General features: G+C 42.9%; 2 protein-coding genes across 2 annotated transcripts; both read left to right on the forward strand.

Annotated features, from left to right (window-relative positions):
- The first annotated feature begins 4,756 nt into the window (after positions 1-4,756).
- On the forward strand, positions 4,757-5,695 carry LOC105869701 (olfactory receptor 7D4-like). Its single transcript, XM_075998297.1, has one exon. The coding sequence runs from the start codon at positions 4,757-4,759 to the stop codon at positions 5,693-5,695; it is 939 nt and encodes a 312-aa protein (XP_075854412.1).
- Positions 5,696-11,459: 5,764 nt separating this feature from the next.
- Positions 11,460-12,392, forward strand: LOC105869712 (olfactory receptor 7D4-like). Its single transcript, XM_012761751.2, has one exon. The coding sequence runs from the start codon at positions 11,460-11,462 to the stop codon at positions 12,390-12,392; it is 933 nt and encodes a 310-aa protein (XP_012617205.2).
- Positions 12,393-19,503: the final 7,111 nt, after the last annotated feature.

Below are 19,503 nucleotides of genomic sequence, written 5' to 3' on the forward strand. Positions count from 1 at the left end.
TAAAACTGTCCAATACTCCACACTGTCTTTAGGCTTTGCTTTATTTCTCTTCTTCCCTTCATTGAAAAGCTGTATAGCCTGTGTGTATTTGCCACCTATATTTCCATAATCCTCAATCTTCCACCCACTCTACCTGGATTATTATTGTCCTGTCTTTCTATTTAGAGGTAATAAATGGAGACCTAGGCCAGGCACGGTGGCTCACACCTGTAACCCTAGCACTCTGGGAGGATCTCTAGAGCTCGGTTCAAGACCAGCTGGAGCAAGAGCAAGACCCCATCCCTACTAAAAATAGAAAACTTAGACAGGCATCACGGTGCTCCTGTAGTCCATGCTATTCCAGAGGCTAAGGCAGGAGGATCACTTGAGACCCAGGAGGTTGAGGTTGCAGTGAGCTATGATGATGCTATGGACTCTCTCTACCCAGGGAGACAGAGCAAGACTCTGTCTCAAATAAATAAATAAATGAAGCCCTTAATATCAACAAAGGCTCCCATGTCTCTCACAAATGTCAAAGGAGATTTTCCTGTCCCGATTTTGTTAGTCTTTTCCGCAGAAGAAATATTGCTCCCAAATTTGGTTTCCCGAGGAAGGACTTCTTTGGAGGAGAATGGTGTTTGCTTGGGACTGGGCAGGAGGAAATGGGAAGATAATTGTCAAAACTTACACGGTTTTAGAGATGCATGAGAAATAATTCCAGGAGATCCACTACACAGCTTAGTGCTTATTGCTAATAATCATTTATTGAATACTGAAAATTTGCTAAAATGAAGATTCTATGTTAAATGTGATTATCACACAGTAAACTATAAAAGTGATTGAAGGAAATTTTAGGAGGTGATTGACATGTCTTTGGCCTCATGGTGGTGATGGAGTCATGGATATAAATGTATCCCCAAACTCGTCAAGTTTTGTACATTAAATATGTACAGCTTTTTACATTTCAATCATGCCTTCATAAAGTAGTTTAAATATTAAGCAAAAAATAGAAAAGAAAGGACCTCTTTGCCTCTATAACATTGTGGACACCAGAACTCCACAAAATATCCAAACATTCCTCAACAGTGGCACATCACAGAGAGACGATGCCTGAGTTTGGTTGCTTATTGAAATTAAATTTTCCGTAAAGGGAAACCTTGGCATTTTTAAGTTAAACCACAGGAAGAACAGTTTCTCCATTGGGAAAATCAGTCCAACTTCCTATATGCTGTCTCCGTTGACAAAAAATTGAATGAGAACTTTCCCTTCTGCTTTCTTCTTTGTATCCCAAGGGGGAAGAGGGTTTTAGAGAGTGGAAAGACGATGGAACAATTCCTTTAATGAGTTGCTCCGGGCATTCAACCCTGGAGACACTCAAATGGTAAACCTGTCCCTGCTGCCCTATACCTGTAATTTCCAGATCCCAGACTACATGAAAACCCAGTTGGGATTCCCAGGGACAGACTTCGGAGAAGAGAAAGCTTCAGTGACATTCACCAGACAGAGTCAGAGTGACACAGTGAGGGCTAGTGGGGTAAGAAAGAAAAGAGAAAAGTGAGTGGTGCCCTTTATCTCTAGAATAATGAGATGGGGACAGTCTTGAATTTATTTAATATATGTAGGTGGAAGTCTTTGTACCTTGAAGGTAATGTAGTTTCCACCAACACTAGTGTTTTTCAGCTCTCATTTTGTTTGCTTTCCTTTCTTTCTGGAATCTCGAATCTCTTTCCAACAATAGCTAGAAATGGCCATTTCTTGCACACTTCATTTTCTGAGCAGTCTTCAAAGCTTCTCCACTCTCTCCCAAAATATTTTAGGTTCCTGTTAGATTTCCTGTCTCCAATCAGTTATTCATTAACTACTCATGGAAGACTGATTATGCACAAGGTATTGAGCATTTGGTTTTTAATTACTTCAGATCTTGTCATTCACATAACTATTTTTGCTGACAGGTGTGACTTACAGAAATCGCTGAATAGTTCTATGTTCTTGTTGTCATCACTATGTTTTCTTTTCCATGTCTACAGCATAATGCATATAACATACTTAGTTCTGACCCTTGGCATGCAGGCCAATTCCTTTTTTCCGTTTTACTAATCTCTAAATGTCCATAAGAGTATTGAACCATTGACATTGGAGTAGTCTGCCTTCATCTCAACTTAAATTGAACACTAATTGAACACTTAAATTGAACACTCAAGTATGTTTTATGTGGAATATCCTGTTGTCTGAGATTTTGAAACAATCATCATCTACTGGGTTACGAAGTTGTCCTCATTTTTCTGTGTGCGTATCTGCAGGTTCTCTGCACTGGCTGCTAACCGCAGAAGTGGCTATTCCATATTCTCAGATAGATTTTTTTGCACTGTGATTGTGAATCTCTTCATGATCCTATGTTTGTGATGTACATTGTTAGCAAACATCCTAACACGAACCCAGTTTTCCATTCCTAGAATTGGCATTACTTGCTCATCATGAATTATTCCTTTAAAATCATTATGAATGTGTTTTATTTAGCCATACTATTCAATTTTCAGTCTACATTAAGGCATTGGATGTGCTTCAAGATATCTGTTTTCGGTCAGTATTGACACGTTTGGTCTCACTCATTCTCATACATCCAACATTTGTATTTGTTGAGCCTCTACAATATGAAAGGCACCAAGTAGATCTACAATCCCTGGAAAGAAAAATAATGAGAAAAAAAAAGTCACAACCTCAGACCCAGAAATAAACATAAAATTACTGACATGAGATGCACATCAAGAAAGAGCACAGGATGCTCGGTGTGGGGCTCACAGATTCTGTCTTCCTGACTCTCATTTCTTACTCTCCATCTCTCTGGTCCCTAGAATTCCTGCTTTGAAACTCACCATGCTATATGACACCCAGCATTCTGTTCTCTCAGCATAGAAAGTGTATTCCTTTCTTACTTCTCCTGATTAACAATGACCCATCCTCCTTCTCTCAGCTCAACTATCTCTATTTCAGAGAAGTTCAACCTACTAAACTTCCCACACTAAACTGGTCCCCCACAATTTTTTCTGTCTTATTTAAGAAACTCCTCTATGCATTAATGACATGAATTCTTTTTCTATTGCAGAGAATGTAAATATCTATGTTTAACTGTCAAATTTGCCCTTTAATTTTTCTAGGATGATTAGATTTATGCAAGTTTTGAATATTTTCTTTCTTTCTTTTTTTTTGAGATGGAGTCTCACTTTGTTGCCCAGGCTAGAGTGAGTGCCTTGGCATCAGCCTAGCTCACAGCAACCTCAAACTCCTGGGCTCAAGCAATTCTGCTGCCTCAGACGCCTGAGTAGCTGGGACTACAGGCATGCGCCACCATGCCTGGCTAATTTTTTTTCTATATATATTAGTTGGCCAATTAATTTCTTTCTATTTATAGTAGAGATGGGATCTTGCTCTTGCTCAGGCTGGTTTCCAACTCCTGACCTCGAGCAATCCACCCCCTTGGCCTCCCAGAGTGCTAGGATTACAGGCGTGAGCCACCGCGCCTGCCCTTATGTAAGTTTTGAATATTTTCAATCCAATCTATCAATTATATATGTTGGTGATTAACTTTGCTGATTGATTTTAATACATCTCCAACTGAGAGCATAGTCACACGAGCACCCCACTTGACACATGTATTTTATTTTTATGTTTTTATGTGCTCTCCCTTCCTCCTTTCATGTATATAGTCCACTTGGGTTTTCCTCTTCTTGGGAGAATTCACCTGGCAGGCATGCTCTGAAAGAAGAAGACATAAGGATCTTCATTAATCAAAAGTCCTGTATGGCCATTAAATGAGGTAAGAGACCTGATATATTTGTTACGATGGGCATGTTTATTGGTAAATGATGGGCATGCAAGACAGATTCATTGTCATGTTAATAACGGAATCTCACCATTATGAAATGTCCATTTCTATGTCCCAGGTATCATGGTAGATAATGACATGCATCATCTTGTTTAATTTTACCCTTCAATAATTACAGGGCATAGTTACTATTCCCACTCTAGAGTGAAGTATCTACAGCTAATAATTCAAATAACTTTCTATTGGTCACACTGCAGTAAGTTGGTGGATCAATATTTCTATTGCAGGAAGACCGACCCAATAAAATATTCTCTTTGTCATCTCTATACTATATTTTGGAATAGTTACATATCCAAAATAATTATCCTACAAGTGAGAGTTTAATAATAATAATGACAAATATTATTCAGTAAGACGATTTGTACACAAAAGTATTTTTAAACCTCACCAAGAAGGTGATACTAATGATCACATTTTCAGAACAAAAATGAGACACTAAGAGGTAACTGTCCCATCAGTGGGAAATGTCAAGTCTCAGAAAAAAAAGGTTCAGTTGAAAATCCATGTGGTAATCACTATTGTACAGGCATTAGAATGAAGGCAGAATAGGGATTATCAAGAAAGGGCAGAATATGTCTTCAATAATTTGGAGGGAGTCTATCAGAGAAATTAGCTAATGCCCATAGGTTAAGATATGAGAAATAGAACTGACTGAGTTCTGTGAGTAGATGATAAAATGGAGAGATTGCTGGTAAATGGAAGGAAGCCTAGGTAACTCTACACATTTGAAATATAAATAAGCTACCACTCAGTTGAGGGAATCACAGTTTTTGAAAGGACTCTACTGGGCAAGAATAGCATCCATCCACTGTAATGTGATAACTAGCTGAGGTGGCAGTTGTGTTTTCATGAAATGTTCCATCTTCCTCCTTCCCCAGCAGACACACTGACTACATGGCAGCAGAAAACCACACGGAAGTATCAGAATTTCTCCTCTTGGGTCTGTCACATGATCCTGAATTACAACCCGTTTTCTTTGGGCTGTTCCTGTCCATGTACCTGGTCACGGTGCTCGGGAACCTGCTCATCGTCCTGGCTGTTGGGTCCGACGCCCACCTGCACACCCCCATGTACTTCTTCCTCTCCAACCTGTCCTTGGTTGACATCTGCTTCACCTCCACCACCGTCCCCAAGATGCTGATGAACATCACCACACACAGCAAAGACATCTCCTACATGGGATGCCTCACTCAGGTCTATTTTTTCATCATGTTTGGTGGACTGGATAATTTCATCCTGACCATAATGGCTTTTGACCGGTTCGTGGCCATCTGCCACCCCCTGCACTACATGGTCATCATGAACCCCCGCCTCTGTGCCCTGCTGGTCCTGATGTCTTGGTGCGTCATGTCCCTGATTGCCCTGGTTCATGTCCTGCTGATATTGAGGCTGACTTTCTCCTTAGGAACTGAAATCCCACATTTTTTCTGTGAGCTGGCTCAGGTTCTCAAGGTGGCCTCCTCTGACACCCTCATCAATGACATCTGCTTGTACGTGTGGGCTGTTTTGTTTGGTGTGTTTCCCGTCATGGGGATCCTGTACTCCTACTCTAAGATCGTCTCCTCCTTAATGAGGGTGTCCTCCACTGCGAACAAATACAAAGCATTTTCCACCTGTGGGTCTCACCTCTGTATGGTCTCCTTGTTCTATGGAACGGCACTTGGGGTCTACCTCAGTTATGCTGTGACCCCTTCTTCCCAGAGCAGTGCCATTGTCTCTGTGATGTACACGGTGGTCACCCCCATGCTGAACCCCTTCATCTACAGCCTGAGGAACAAGGACGTGAAGGGGGCCCTGGGAAGACTGCTCAGCCCGGCAGCCTCTCGCTTGTGACGGACACATCACTGGTTCAGAACTAAGTGGACGTTGTGGGCCTCCAAGACAAATGTGAATGCAAACATCCTGGCTTTCTCCTTTAAATGACATGTTTCTTTTGTTTATTTCCAAATAACCTATGAGACTGCTCTTTCTCAATTCCCTTCAGCCCTGTATATCATCTCTGCTCGTTAAGATGATTGACATGGTGGGTCGAGCTTGTTCCTCACCCCTGAGTGTCCCCAGCTTTGTCATCATCTCCTTTTCATGTGACAGCTGGTGCATTTCACCGTTTATGGTCGAATTGAGAATGGGTACACAATTGAGAGGGGGGACACATTGCATATCAACGTGACCTTCATATGACCTTCAGCACAAGTGGCCATAGTTCCACCCACTGATCCGCATCTCATAATACATGACCTGATTAACCTCTATCCTTAAAACAAGTCCCAGGACATCATGAAGTTGCCACTCCCTGAACTTCCACACAGAAGTTTGTCGAAATGGCCAAAGGGGTGGACTGTAAATAAAAACGCTGTGCTGCATCTTCCACTAACACATCTCAGAATTAAAGCTTTATTCTTCCAGGTGTGGGCAGTATGGCTGTCCGACAGCCCTCAGCCTCATCCTTCTTCAAGTGTATTCCTCAGGGAACGGAGGCTGCTTCCCCCAAGGTCTGTGGGGAGTGTCACTGACCGACAGCCACTTGCGTCCCCCCGCTGTGTTGACACTGAGCTTGTGCCTGGGCTGACCCCGCACCCCCAGCCACTGACTGGGCACAGCAAGACACCTGTGCATGCTGCTTCCTGGGCCCACACAATGACAACGATGACCTGGGCCCATTCCACCTGCCAGGGTGGTGACTCTTCTTGGCATGAAAGTCCTGAAATTCCAGGCAGCATCACAGCTGGAAGGTCATTAAGACTTTTGCCCTGTCTCTAGAAAAGTTAGCCCTTTTCTAAGGAGTCAAGACTTCTACAGCTACACAATTTGTACTTGCAGGGACCAGAAACACACACTCCCCAAGTGGCTCCCTGGGAGTGATGGTAGGTGGGGACACCTAGCTTCCAATGCTTGCTCTCTGGACCCACGTATTTTGAACACTGGGGATACAGGACACTACAACCTTTTGCTGACTTACTGTGTATCCGACATCCTTCCGGTTATGTAGCTGGTATTTCCTGTGTATTCCAATGCCTGCATTAATTATATTTATTCTCTTTGAAATTAAATGTGTTCCCATAGTTTCCCCTAAACACATTTTTTGGAACACTATCCGAATCTCCATACTCCCTTTAAAGGATGTATCAATCTCTCTTTTCTCATTCCATGAAAATCTTTACAGTTGGTTCCTACTTGCCACCTGTATTTCGTCTACATGCACTCTTTACTGACTCCACCTGGGCTACTGCTGCCCTGCTCCTCTATTTAGTGGTAATAAATGAAGCTCTATTATCAACAACACCTCCCAAGTCACCGGCAAATGTCAGAGGTTATGTCCCCCTCCCAATTTGGGTCCTCTTTTCAGCAGAACAAAAGCATTATTTGCTTTTCTTCCGAAAGAACATCTTTGGAATGAAATGATGATTGACAGGGGCTGGGGGGGGAGGGGCAAATGGGAAGATAATGTCAAACCATGCAGAATTTTAGTGATGCAAAATAAATAAGCCCTGGGGCTCTACTACACAGCTTAGTGCCTCTCTAGCTAATAATCATGTATGGAATACTAAAAATTGGCTAAAATGGGCATTTTATGGTAAATGTTATTATCATGCGTTAAAATAATAAGGAATTCTGGAGGGAACTTTGGGGGGTGATTGATATCTCTTTGGCCTTGATGGTGGTGATGGTTTCACGGATGTATTCTTACTCCCAAACTCATCAAGTTGGATACAGTAAATATGTACAGCTTTCTACATGTCAGTCATACATCCATAAATTGATTTAAAAATTAAGGGCTGAAATTTAGGAAGACAAAAACCTCTTTGCCTCCATAACATGGTGGACACCAAAAGATGGAAGGAAATTTCCAAACTTTCTTCAACGGTGGCACATCACAAAGAGATGGTGCCTGAGTTTGACTGCTTGTACAAATTAAACTTTCCTGTAAGGGAACCTTTGCCATTTTAAATTAAACCAAAGGAAGAAGAGTTTTTCCCTTGAGGAAATAAATAAATCCACCCTCCGATACCACTCTGTAGACAGAAACTTTGATGAGAAACTTTGAATTCTCCTGTCTTCCTTTATCCCAAGAGAGAGCCCAAGTGTTTGAAGAGTGGGGAAACAATATTACAATTCATTTAATGGAGTGCTCTGGGAATTCAACTCTTGAGACACTAGAAACTTTAAGCATGCCCCTGCTGCCCCTCACCCGTAATTTTCTGATGACAGAGTACGTGAAAATCAAATTAGGCTTCCCAGGGACAGACTGTGGAGAGGAGAAGGCTTCAGTGATAAGCATGGGAGAGAGTTATCGTGATCAGTGAGGTCCGGGAGGGTAAGAAGGAAAAGAAGAAAGCATGCGCTGGGCTTTATCTATAGAATAATGAGTCTGGGATAGTCCTCTATTTATTTAATCTATGCAGGTGAAGTCCTTGGACTTTGAAGGTAATTTAGTTTCCACTGAGACTCATCCTTGCCATCACTCATTCTTGTTCCTTTTCTTCCTTCCTAGAATCTAGAATCTCCTTCCAGTAAGAGGTAGAAATGGCCATTTCTCAAATACATCATTCTCTGGACAGTCCCTGTATCTTGTCTGCTGTCTCCCAAATACTGTAGGTTCCTGTTAGAGGTCCCGTATCCAGTCACTTCTTCATTAACTACTCACTGAAGATCTATGGTGCACAAGGTGTTGTCTATTTTTAATTGATAATTACCCACTTGCTTTTGCCAGGGTACCTGACTTACTGAAATCACCGAATAATTCTATATTGTTATTGCTACTGTTGTCATTATTTTTTTCATGTCAGTGTCCATAATATAATTATTTCTAACATCTGGTGATTAAGATCATTTCATTTTTCTGTTTTACCAATCTCTTCAAATAAGCCATGGCCTTCTTATGCATTTAACACAAAAGGTGTAACAGTTTAACACATTGACTGCCACACTAGGAAAAAAAACATACTTTCTTTGGGGCGACAGTGTTTTATTATGAAAATAGAATAAAAACTTCAGAAGCAAAATGATCTTTTCTAGTTGAATGAAAAACTCATGATTTTTTTTATCATTTCCTGCATTTTTTCCATAAAAAACTAACATAAAAACTTGAAAAGCAGTCATGTAAAATGTAATGTGACAACTTGAAAAATAATTCATAAGGGTTTTTCTTGACTTGTCGGACTTAAGTATAATTGAAAGGTGAACATAAATAGAAAAATGAAATTTACTGACTTCTATTCACGTAATCTCATTTTTAGAAGTAAATTGTCACCATTAATTATAACAATAAGAACATCAACGAGTAAGATTTTCACGAACTCACTGCAGGTTTCTGCCCGGGTTTTGCTTCATGAGTTAAATACAACTCACATGGCAGTTAATATGTTAATGTAGAGAATCCTGTTGGTTGTGGTTGTCAAGCAACCACTCGTTCCAAGGTTAGCATCTTATCCTTGTTTTTGTGTGTGTGTGTGTCTAGAGAGGGCTGCTGACCACTGTAACATTTATTAATTTTCCTAAATACATTTTCTTGCACTGCAATTATAATTAAGATTTCTCTTCCTCAATATACATTTGTAATGATCTATGTTGAACTTCATCCTAACTTGAAACCACTTTCCCGTTCCTGCACTAGGCATGACTTATTCATCACGTTAATATTCTTTTAAAATAGACATGAATCTATTTTATTTAAACTGACTCTTCAATGTTGAGTCTGTATGCAGGCATAGGGTGAACTCGAAGACGTCTTTTTTGTGTGTGTGTGTGTTGTTCTTGTCACTTTTCATCTCAATAGCTATGAAGCATCCAATATTTGTCTTTGTTGAGTGCCTACTATGTGACAGGCACCACGTACCTGCCTGGGAAGAAAAATAACGAGGCAAAAGAGTCACATCTCAGACTCGCAGGTAAACATAAAATTACCAACAGGAGACGCACATAAAGCTTGGGTGCAGGTTGTTCTGTTGTGGGGCTCACAGACTGTCCCTCCTGTTGCTCATTCTCTCCTCTCCCTGTCACTGGTCCCTCAAATACCCATTACGAAGCTCGCAGAGCCATCTGCAGCCCAGAATTTTCTCCTCAAGCCCTAGACACTTTATTCTTTCTTACTTCCCCCGATTAACACTGATGGCCCATCCTTCCTCTCTCAGCTCAGATACTCCTAGTTTACAAAAGAAATCCCACCTATGCAACTTCCCAGACTACATTGTTCCTCTAGCGTGTATTTTTCTGTCTTTAGTTTATTAAACTTCCCTTGTCCATAATAATATGGACATAATAATTCTTTTATCCATCCTGGAAAATATACATAGCTATTTTCAAAACTCAAATTTGGCTTTGGACTTCTCTACAATGATTTGATTTGTGTATGTTTTGAGCATGTGGGATCAAATCCATCCGTTGTAGACGTGGGTGATTAATTCTGCTGATTTTAACGCAGTACATGTGAGCACACACTTTTACACGTGCCTTGCATTTCATTTTAACAGTTATGTGCTTTGTTTCTTCCACTTATGTGTGTAATCTGCTTATAAGTCTCCATCTTAGAGGAATTCACCTGGCAGGCATGCTCTCAAAGAAGGCGACATAAGAATCTTCGCTAATCAGAAGTCCTGTATGGCGGTCAAAAGAGGTAACAGACCTGCTGATGTATTTCTAATGGTCAGAATTCCATCCCTGAGGGTTGCCCCATTTAACTGAGATATTGATAAATGGCAGGCGTGCAAGACTGATTTATCGTGATGCTAATAACAGAGGATCACATTTATGAAATATCCATTGCACGTCACAGCGACCACAGTTGGAAAATGAATCTGTCATCTCACTTAATTACACTCTTTGGTCCAGACAGAGAATATTAACCATTCCTACAGCAGAGATGAGGTATCTGCAGCCAAGTGTTTAAATAACTTTCTCAAGGCCATGCAGTAGTAAATTGGTGGGTCAAAGTTCTAGCCCAGAGTGTCTGTTAAGAAAACATTTGCTAAATCACACATCTATGCCGTCCCTTGGGAGAGCTATCGATCCAATATCATTATCCTGAAAGGTGGACATTCACAATCATCACCATAACAACAGCCCTTATTTATTGGGGCTCTTACTGTACACAAAGGCACTATTTTTTTTTTTTTTACTTTGCAAGTGAGGTAATATTGACAACCACACTTTCTGAAAACAAATGAAGGCACTGAAAGTTAAGTGTCACAGCACTGGCCAGTGTCACAGCAGAGAATAAATACTGTTAGGGTTGAAAACCCATGAGTCAATCACTATGGTAGAGCTATGAGGATGAGGTGCGGTGATTACCAAGAAAAGACATGGCATATCTTCAATAGTGTGGAAGGGTCATATCAAAAAAGGAATTAGTTAATATGCCCATGGATCAAGATAGGAGAATTATAACTAGTCAATGGATGACAAAATAGATTTATCTTACATTAAAAGAAGCATGAATAATGCTACACATTTCCATTTTGCCTAATTCACTATTCACCCTAGTAAAAGTAAAGACCTTCCATCCAAGGGTGATTCTGCAACATAACAAGCAACTGAGGCTCCAGTTGGCTGATCTCTGAACACTGCTTTTGCTTCCTTCCCCAGCAAACGCACCAGCCACATGGAGGCAAAAAACCACACGGAGTTCTCACAATTCTTCCTCTTGGGTCTCTCAAAAGATCCAGAACTGCAGCCCCTTCTCTTCGGGCTGTTCCTGTCCATGTACCTGGTCACGGTGCTCGGGAACCTGCTCATCGTCCTGGCCGTGGTCTCCGACGCCCGCCTGCACACCCCCATGTACTTCTTCCTCTCCAACCTGTCCTTGGTTGACATCTGCTTCACCTCCACCACCGTCCCCAAGATGGTTGTGGACATCCTAACTCACAGCAGAGCCATCTCCTATGGGGGCTGCCTGGTGCAGATGACTCTCGCTCTGCTTTTTGTGTGTGTGGACGACATGCTCCTGACCGTGATGGCCTACGACCGGTTCGTGGCCATCTGCCACCCCCTGCGCTACACGGTCATCATGAAGCCCCGCCACTGTGCCCTGCTGGTCCTGATGTCTTGGTGCGGCATCTCCCTGACTACCCTAGTTCACCTTCTCCTGGCAATGCGACTGACCTTCTCTGTAGGCACTGAAATCCCCCATTTCTTCTGTGACCTGCCTCAGCTCCTCAAGGTGGCCTCCTCTGACACCTCCATCAATGACATCTACTTGTACGTGTCCACTGTGCTGCTGGGTGTGCTTCCTGTCACAGGGATCCTCTACTCCTACTCTAAGATCGTCTCCTCCTTAATGAGGATGTCCTCCACTGCAGGCAGGTACAAAGCCTTCTCCACCTGTGGGTCTCACCTCTGTGTGGTCTGCCTGTTCTACGGAACAGGAGTTGGGGTCTACTTCAGTTCTGCTGTGACCCCTTCTTCCCAGAGCAGCACCATCGCCTCGGTGATATACACGGTGGTCACCCCCTTGCTGAACCCCTTCGTCTACAGCCTGAGGAACAAGGACGTTAAAGGGGCCCTGGGAAGACTGCTCAGTAGAGCAGCCTCTTGACCACGACAGACTTCATTTTTCTACTCCCAAAGCAACCACAACTTGGCTTTGGGATATTTTCTATGTTTCCTTCCCACAACCCTTCTCCCAGTAACCTGTAAATTTGCCCTCCTATACATGGTCCTTAAATTTCCATCTTTAGACAGTTTTCTTAGAGCCACTCCTGAGATTTCTAACCTGACTCTTAAGGCACTTTTCATATCACATGCTGATGTGGTTTCCTCCAAAACTATACTCTTTCATTTTACTGGTCTTCACCCCAATTTTGTTGTGCTCCTTTTATTTGTGGGGAAAATGGAGGAAAAATCATGCAATAGTCAAATCCAAGTTATTTTATTTTATTTTATTTTTTATTTTTACTTGAGACAGAGTATCACTCTGTTGCCCTGGGGAGAGTGCAGTGGCATCATCATAGCTCACTGCAACCTCCAACTCCAGGACTCAAGTGATCCTCCTGCCTCAGCCTCCCTAGTAGCTGGGACTACAGGTACATGCCACCACACCTGGCTAATTTTTCCATTTTTAGTAGAGATGGGGTCTTGCTCTTGCTCAGGCTGGTCTTGAACTCCTGAGCTCAAGCGATCCTCCCACCTCAGCCTCCCAGAGTGCTGGGATTACAGGCGTGAGCCACCGTGCCCAGCCCTTTGCAACTTTTAAACACATGCATAGATCTTATTTCTTTTTCCATGTTGTTACATGGAAAAGAAGACTTAGGATGCTGCATTTAAGGATAGTATGATATTCTACATCAGGACGAGGAAAACTTTATTTAGAAGGGCCCAGAGAGTAAATATTTTAGGCTTTATGGATTATATGGTCTCTCTTGTAACTACTCCATTCCGCTGCCATAGCTAGAAAGCAGCCAGAGACAATATGGAAATGAACAGGCATGTCTCTGTGCTAATAAAACTTTATTTACAAAAACAGGTGACGGGCTGATGCTTGTTCTAAGGCAGTGGTCCTCAACCCTTTTGGCACGAGGGACTGTTTTCATGGAAGACAATTTTTTCAGGGACTGGGGAGTGGGACACTTGATGTGTTTTCTTTCCTTTTTCTCTTTCAAGTGATGCTACTGCAGATAAAAACAAAGATTTTAGGGATGTGAGAGGTGTAAGGTGGGAGGAGGTTGCATCCCTGAGTCACATCCATCAACCAGGAGCACTTGTGTGACAGGTGTGGAAACAGGGCTGGACAGAGGCTGTCACCTACGTGAGCAAGCAAGATAAAAAAATGTTGGGGTGTATCTGATGCAAGAGCTAGCATTATCCTAACCTAGTGGCTCTCAACTGGGGGCGATTTTGCCTCCCAGGGGACATTTGGCAACGGTGGTGGGGTGGAACTGCTACTGGTACCCGGTGGGTAGAGGTGAGAGATACTGTTCTATGTCTTCCAATGCACAGGATGGCTTCTATGCAAAGAATTATGCAGCCCCAAGCATCAGCAATGCCAAAATTGAGCAATCTTATTCTAAATGAATGAACCCCTTAGGGTCCTTTCTTCCTCCCTTCCCCTCCCTCCCTCCCTCCCTCCCTCCCTCCCTCCCTCCCTCCCTTCCTTCCTTCCTTCCTTCCTTCCTTCCTTCCTCTTCCTTCCTTCCTTCCTTCCTCCCTTCCCTCCCTCCCTTCTTTCTCTTTTCTTTTCCCTTTCTTTCTTTCTTTCTTTCTTTCTTTCTTTCTTTCTTTCTTTCTTTCTTTCTTTCTCTTTCTTTCTTTCTTTCTTTCTTTCTCTCTCTCTCTCTCTCTCTCTCTCTCTCTCTCTCTCTTTCTTTCTTTTCTTTCTTTCTTTCTTTCTTTCTTTCTTTTTCTTCTTCCTTCCTTCCTTCCTCCCTCCATTCCCCCTCCCTCTTCCTTCCTCTCTCTCTCTCTTTCTTTCTTCTTTTTCTTTCTTTCTTTCTTTCTTTCTTTCTTTCTTTCTTTCTTTCTTTCTTTCTTTCTTTCTTTCTTTCTTTCTTTCTTTCTTTCTTTCTCCTTCCTTCCTTCCTTCCTCCCTCCCCCTCCCTTTTTCTTTCTTTCTTTCTTTCTTTCTTTCTTTCTTTCTTTCTTTCTTTCTTTCTTTCTTTCTTCTTCCTTCCTTCTTTCCTTCCTCCCTCCCTCCATTCCCCCTCCCTCTTCCTTCCTCTTTCTTTCTTTCTTTCTTTCTTTCTTTCTTTCTTTCTTTCTTTCTTTCTTTCTTTTCTTTCTTTCTCCTTCCTTCCTTCCTTCCTCCCTCCCCCTCCCTTTTCTTTCTTTCTTTCTTTCTTTCTTTCTTTCTTTCTTTCTTTCTTTCTTTCTTTCTTTCTTTCTTTCTTTCTCCTTTCTTTCTTTCTTTCTTTCTTTCTTTCTTTCTTCTTTCTTTCTTTCTTTCTTTCTTTCTTTCTTTCTTTCTTTCTTTCTTTCTTTCTTTCTTAGAGCACTTACATCTCTGGGCCAAGAAAAGGGAAGTACCTTTGCATTTAGGGCAGGGCAGGCCGAGTGATGATCCAACCCTTCTCTACTCAGAATGGAGCCAGCTTATCAGCTGCTGTTTGTTTTGGCCTTGCCTCGTGGGCGGATAGAGGATGTGACTTCAGTGCTGACCTTCAGGTCCTCTTGGGTCTGGAACATGCACTGAGATCTCAGACCCAAGAGCTGTGAAGCCAGGGCTGGGGTTTAGAAGCCTCGTTGGCTGTCAATAATCTGGTGGTGACAGTGGAAGATGATGACTTCATTACTGGGGCTGTTTGTGATGGTTCATTTTTTCATTGCAATGTACAGAAGGCCCTTTTTTTTTTTCCTTCCTATGGATGGTCTCGAGAAATAATCCCTGGCCAGTATTTCCCGAGCATTCGCTCTAATGCATGCCAGGTTCTGTGTTAAGTGCACTGTCTCTACGAACTCATATAATCCTCATGACAGATTTGGGAGGTTGGATGTGAGTCTTTGCAATGGCCCATGAGGCTGTGTGGTATCTGAGAATTGCCTCTTACCTGTCTCCGCTTACCTTCTCTCTCTAACCCATCCTCTTTCAGCCACACCAACCTTGTCTGGTTCTGCCAACACACCAGGCACCTCCCTGCCTCAGGGCCTTTGCACCAGCTGTTCCCTCTTCCTGGAATGCTTTTCCCTCAGCTACCCTCAGGATTCCCTCTCTCCTCACTCTTAGACCTCTGTTCAAATGTCGCCACATTAGAGAAGACTTCCCAGATGTCCCTATTTAAAATTGCACCACTTGGCTGGATGCAGTGGCTCACACCTGTAATCCCAGCACTCTAGGAGGCTTGGGTGGGAGCATTGCTTGAGGCCAGGAGGCCAGGAGCTGAGCAAGAGCAAGAGCAAAACCCCATCTCTACTGAAAATAGAAAAAAAAAATTAGCCAGGTGTTGTGTGCACTGTAGTCCCAGCAACTCGGGAGGCTGACGCAGGAGGATGGCTTGAGCCCAGGAGTTTGAGGTTGCTGTGAGCTAGGCTTACTCCATGGCACTCTAGCCCTGGCAACAGAGGGAAACTCTGTCTCAAAATAAATAAACAAATAAATAAATAAAATTGCACCACTGACAACCTCTGTCCCTATTTTATTTTTCTCCACAGTGTGCATCCCAGCCCAATGGACTTTGTATGTTAGCTCTTTATTTTGTTTATTGTGTTTCTTCCTTCAAAGCTGCATGACACAAGGGAGTTTTTTAAAACAAAAATCGACAAATAAAAATTGTATATATTGATGGTGTGCAATGTGATGTTTTGAAATATGTATAGCAGGATGGCTAAATCAAGCTAATTGACATATGCATGACCTCATATTCTTCTTCTTATTATTTTTTTTGGTGGTGAGAACATTGCAAGTCTATTCTCTTAGCAATTTGCAAGGATACATTACGCTGTTATTAACTATAATCACCAGGTTGTACAATAGATCTCTTGAAGTGATTCCTCCTGTCTAACTGAAATTTTAAAGTCTTTGACCAACATCTTCTCAATTCCTCAATCTCCCAGCCTCTGGGATCCGCCATTGTAATCTCTGCTTCTGTGAGTTGTTCATTTTCAGGTGCCACGTGTGAGTGAGATAATGCAGCATTTATCTTTCTGTGCCTGGCTAATTTCACTTAACATAATGTCCTCCACGTTCCTCCATGCTCCTCCATGTTGCAAAGGGCAGGATTTCCTTTTTTTTATAAGGCTAAAGAGTATTCCATCATGCATGTAGACCAACTTTCTCTATCCATCCACCTGGTGATGGGCACTTAGGTTAATTCTATATCTTGGCTATTGTGAATAATGCTGCCATGAACATAGAGGTGCAAATATCTCTTTGACATGCTGATTTCATTGCCTGTGGATATATACCTCACGGAGGGACTGCTGGGTCGCACAATATAGTTCTAGTATTAATTTTTTTGAGGCACCTCCATACTGTATTTCATATGGCTGTATTGAGAAAAGGGAAGTTTTGACGGCTTTGTTCACCACTAGATGCCCCGTCCTGGCACTCAGTCTGTGCTTAATGTTTGCAGAAGGAATGTACAAGGTAGGTGCCATTCTTAAAGATGAGGGGAGGCTAAAGAAGTGAAGTGACTTGCTCAGGATCACACTCAACATAAGGGGCGCAGCATTCTGGAAAGTGGAGCTGCTGGTGTCCACCCAAGTTCACTGCCCAGCTCTGGGGGCTCCCAGCTGTGGCCTTCAGAGCTGCCCTTGGGCTCTGGAGTGGCTCTCTCACAGGTGAGCCAGCATGTCTGGAAGTCCCCCTGCCACCTGCTTCATATGGCATGGCCCACAGACAATGCCTGTCCCAAGTCCACCTCCGTTCCTTGGAGGTGCAACAAACCCTGAGCTGTAACGGACCGTCCAGAGCTGCCAGGGAGGTCAGGCTGAGGCCAAGCTGGGACTTCACTCGGAGTCACTGTCTTGTGTCTTTTTTCCCTTCCCTACCCTGCCTCCTCCATTTCCTCCCTGGCTTCTCCTGGGAGCTCCTCATTAATAAATCCTTGCATCCAAATCTTTGGCTTGGGACCTTCTTTTGGGAGGACCCAATCTATGATACCACTGAATTCCCCAGGTTGCCATCAGAGCAGGGTATGCAGTAGGTGATCAATGAATGCAGGTGTTGCTGATTTGGGGGCAAAGCCAACTTCTCCCTCCACCGGGGAGGGATGCCTGCATCTCCCTTTTAATTCCCTCGACAGGTTCCTCTTCCTCTGTCCCACGAGGAGAACATTTCTGCAGAATCAACTGTGGATGTTAAATCAGAGCATAGTTTCTAGAAGTCAGTTCTTGCCCACCTTTCATTTCCTTCCCTGTGGCCCTCAAATGAAATTTATCAAGTTGTTAGCTGATAATTGCCATTCAAAGTATTCAAAGAGGTCAAAAGTGCCACCCAGGCTTGAGAGATTTCCGTACAAGTCTAGATTTTCCATCACACCCTTACCAGCACTTGCAGTAGCGTGTCTGGAACCCACGCAAGTAGGTACATTGTGAATAGCCGGGGAAACGTCTTCGTCTTGCGTGTGTCTGGCCCTTTAAAGATCGCTTGCACCCTAATTTGGAGAGGTCTATTGGCTGGATGGAATTTGCAATGCCTGGCTTTTTGCCACAGATCTGTGACACTTCATTCCGTCCCATGGAAGGTCTGGCACAGAATTAAAATCTCTAACCTTGTCGTGGTCACGATGTTTATTGCTTTGATTCTAGTCGAGCTACTTTGTAATCAGACACAGATGTCTTCGACGCTGCAGGTTTTTACGTCGGATGTAATGGGTAGCTTTTACGGAATTACAACTGCTCGACTGAGAGCTACTAAATGGTAAATTCCTACCCACCAGCTCCAGGAGGGAACAGCAAGTGGCATCAGAGCATTGCGCTGTCCAAGACCGGCCGGAATGATCGTGTCCCTAAACCCCCAAATGCCTGGCATGAAACATACACTATAAAAGTATTGGTTAAGGAAAACAAAATCAAACCTGAAAAAAGTGCAATATATATATAGGCTGTTTTGTTTTCCCTCCAGAATGTATATGTGATGACTTTTGGAGATGGGGCCTTTGGGAGGTGACAGGTCGTGGCGGAGCCCTGTGAATGGAATTAGTGTTCTTAGAAAAAGAGACCCTGAATCTCCCTCACGCCTTCCACGTGCAACAAAAAGACAGTAGTTTATGAACCAGGAAGCGGGCTCACCAGACACCTGAATCTGCTAGCGTCTTGATCTTGGGCTTCCCTGCCTCCAAACCGTGAGAAATAAATTTGTGTTGTTTACAAACTGCCCGGTCTATGTTATTTTGTTAGAGCAGCCCCAGCGAACTAAGGTACAAAGAAAGGTGCAATCCTCTATTCTACGTCTTACCTAGTGCTGATCAGATGAAGGCTACGGGCAATTTTATTTTGTCCACGCTATTCATCCATTCAACAGAGTCATATCAAACTCTTGTTATATACCAGGCAGCAGGAGGACAGCTATGAATTAAGCAAATTAAATGAAACAAATACTCGCTCTCACGAATCTCACATCTTAGTGGTGGGGGAGACAAAATTAAAAAAAAAAAGAAAGAAACAATTAAATAGACAAACCTTCTTTGGAGTAATAAATACTATGAGAAAATAAAACAGTGAAACGTATTAGAGATTGACCAGGGTGATGGGTACGGTAGGCAGAATAATGGTCCCTCCCCCCTAAATCTCTGGAGTCTGTGAAAATGTCACCTTATATGGCAAAGGGCAATTTGCAGATGGGGTTGAGTTAAGGACTTGAGAGAGTAGGTCATTCTGGATCATCTATGTGGCCTAATGTCATGGTCCTCAGACAAGAGGCAGGAGGGTGGGAGGCAGAGAGACTGGAAGAGAGACTGCTGGCTCTGGAGGGGTAGGGAGGGCCCTGAGCCAAGGGACGTAGTGGCCTCTAGATGCTAGAAAAGGCAGGAGACGGCTTGTCCCCTGGAACCCCCAGGCGGGACCAGCTCTTACACACCTTGATTTTAGCCCAGTGAGACCCACATTGGACTTCTAGTGGCTCCCTGTTGTTTTCACGTTAAAATAAGAAAAAAAAAAAAAAAGAAAGAAAAGAAAAGCAGATCCTCACATGGCATATTCGAAGTCCTGCACCTGCGACAGTTGACTCTTGAACAATGCAGTCAGAAATCTGCGTAACACAATTTAATTTAATTAAT

Source organism: Microcebus murinus, chromosome 27, assembly GCF_040939455.1.
Source record: "Microcebus murinus isolate Inina chromosome 27, M.murinus_Inina_mat1.0, whole genome shotgun sequence".
NCBI classification, from domain to species: Eukaryota; Metazoa; Chordata; class Mammalia; order Primates; family Cheirogaleidae; genus Microcebus; species Microcebus murinus.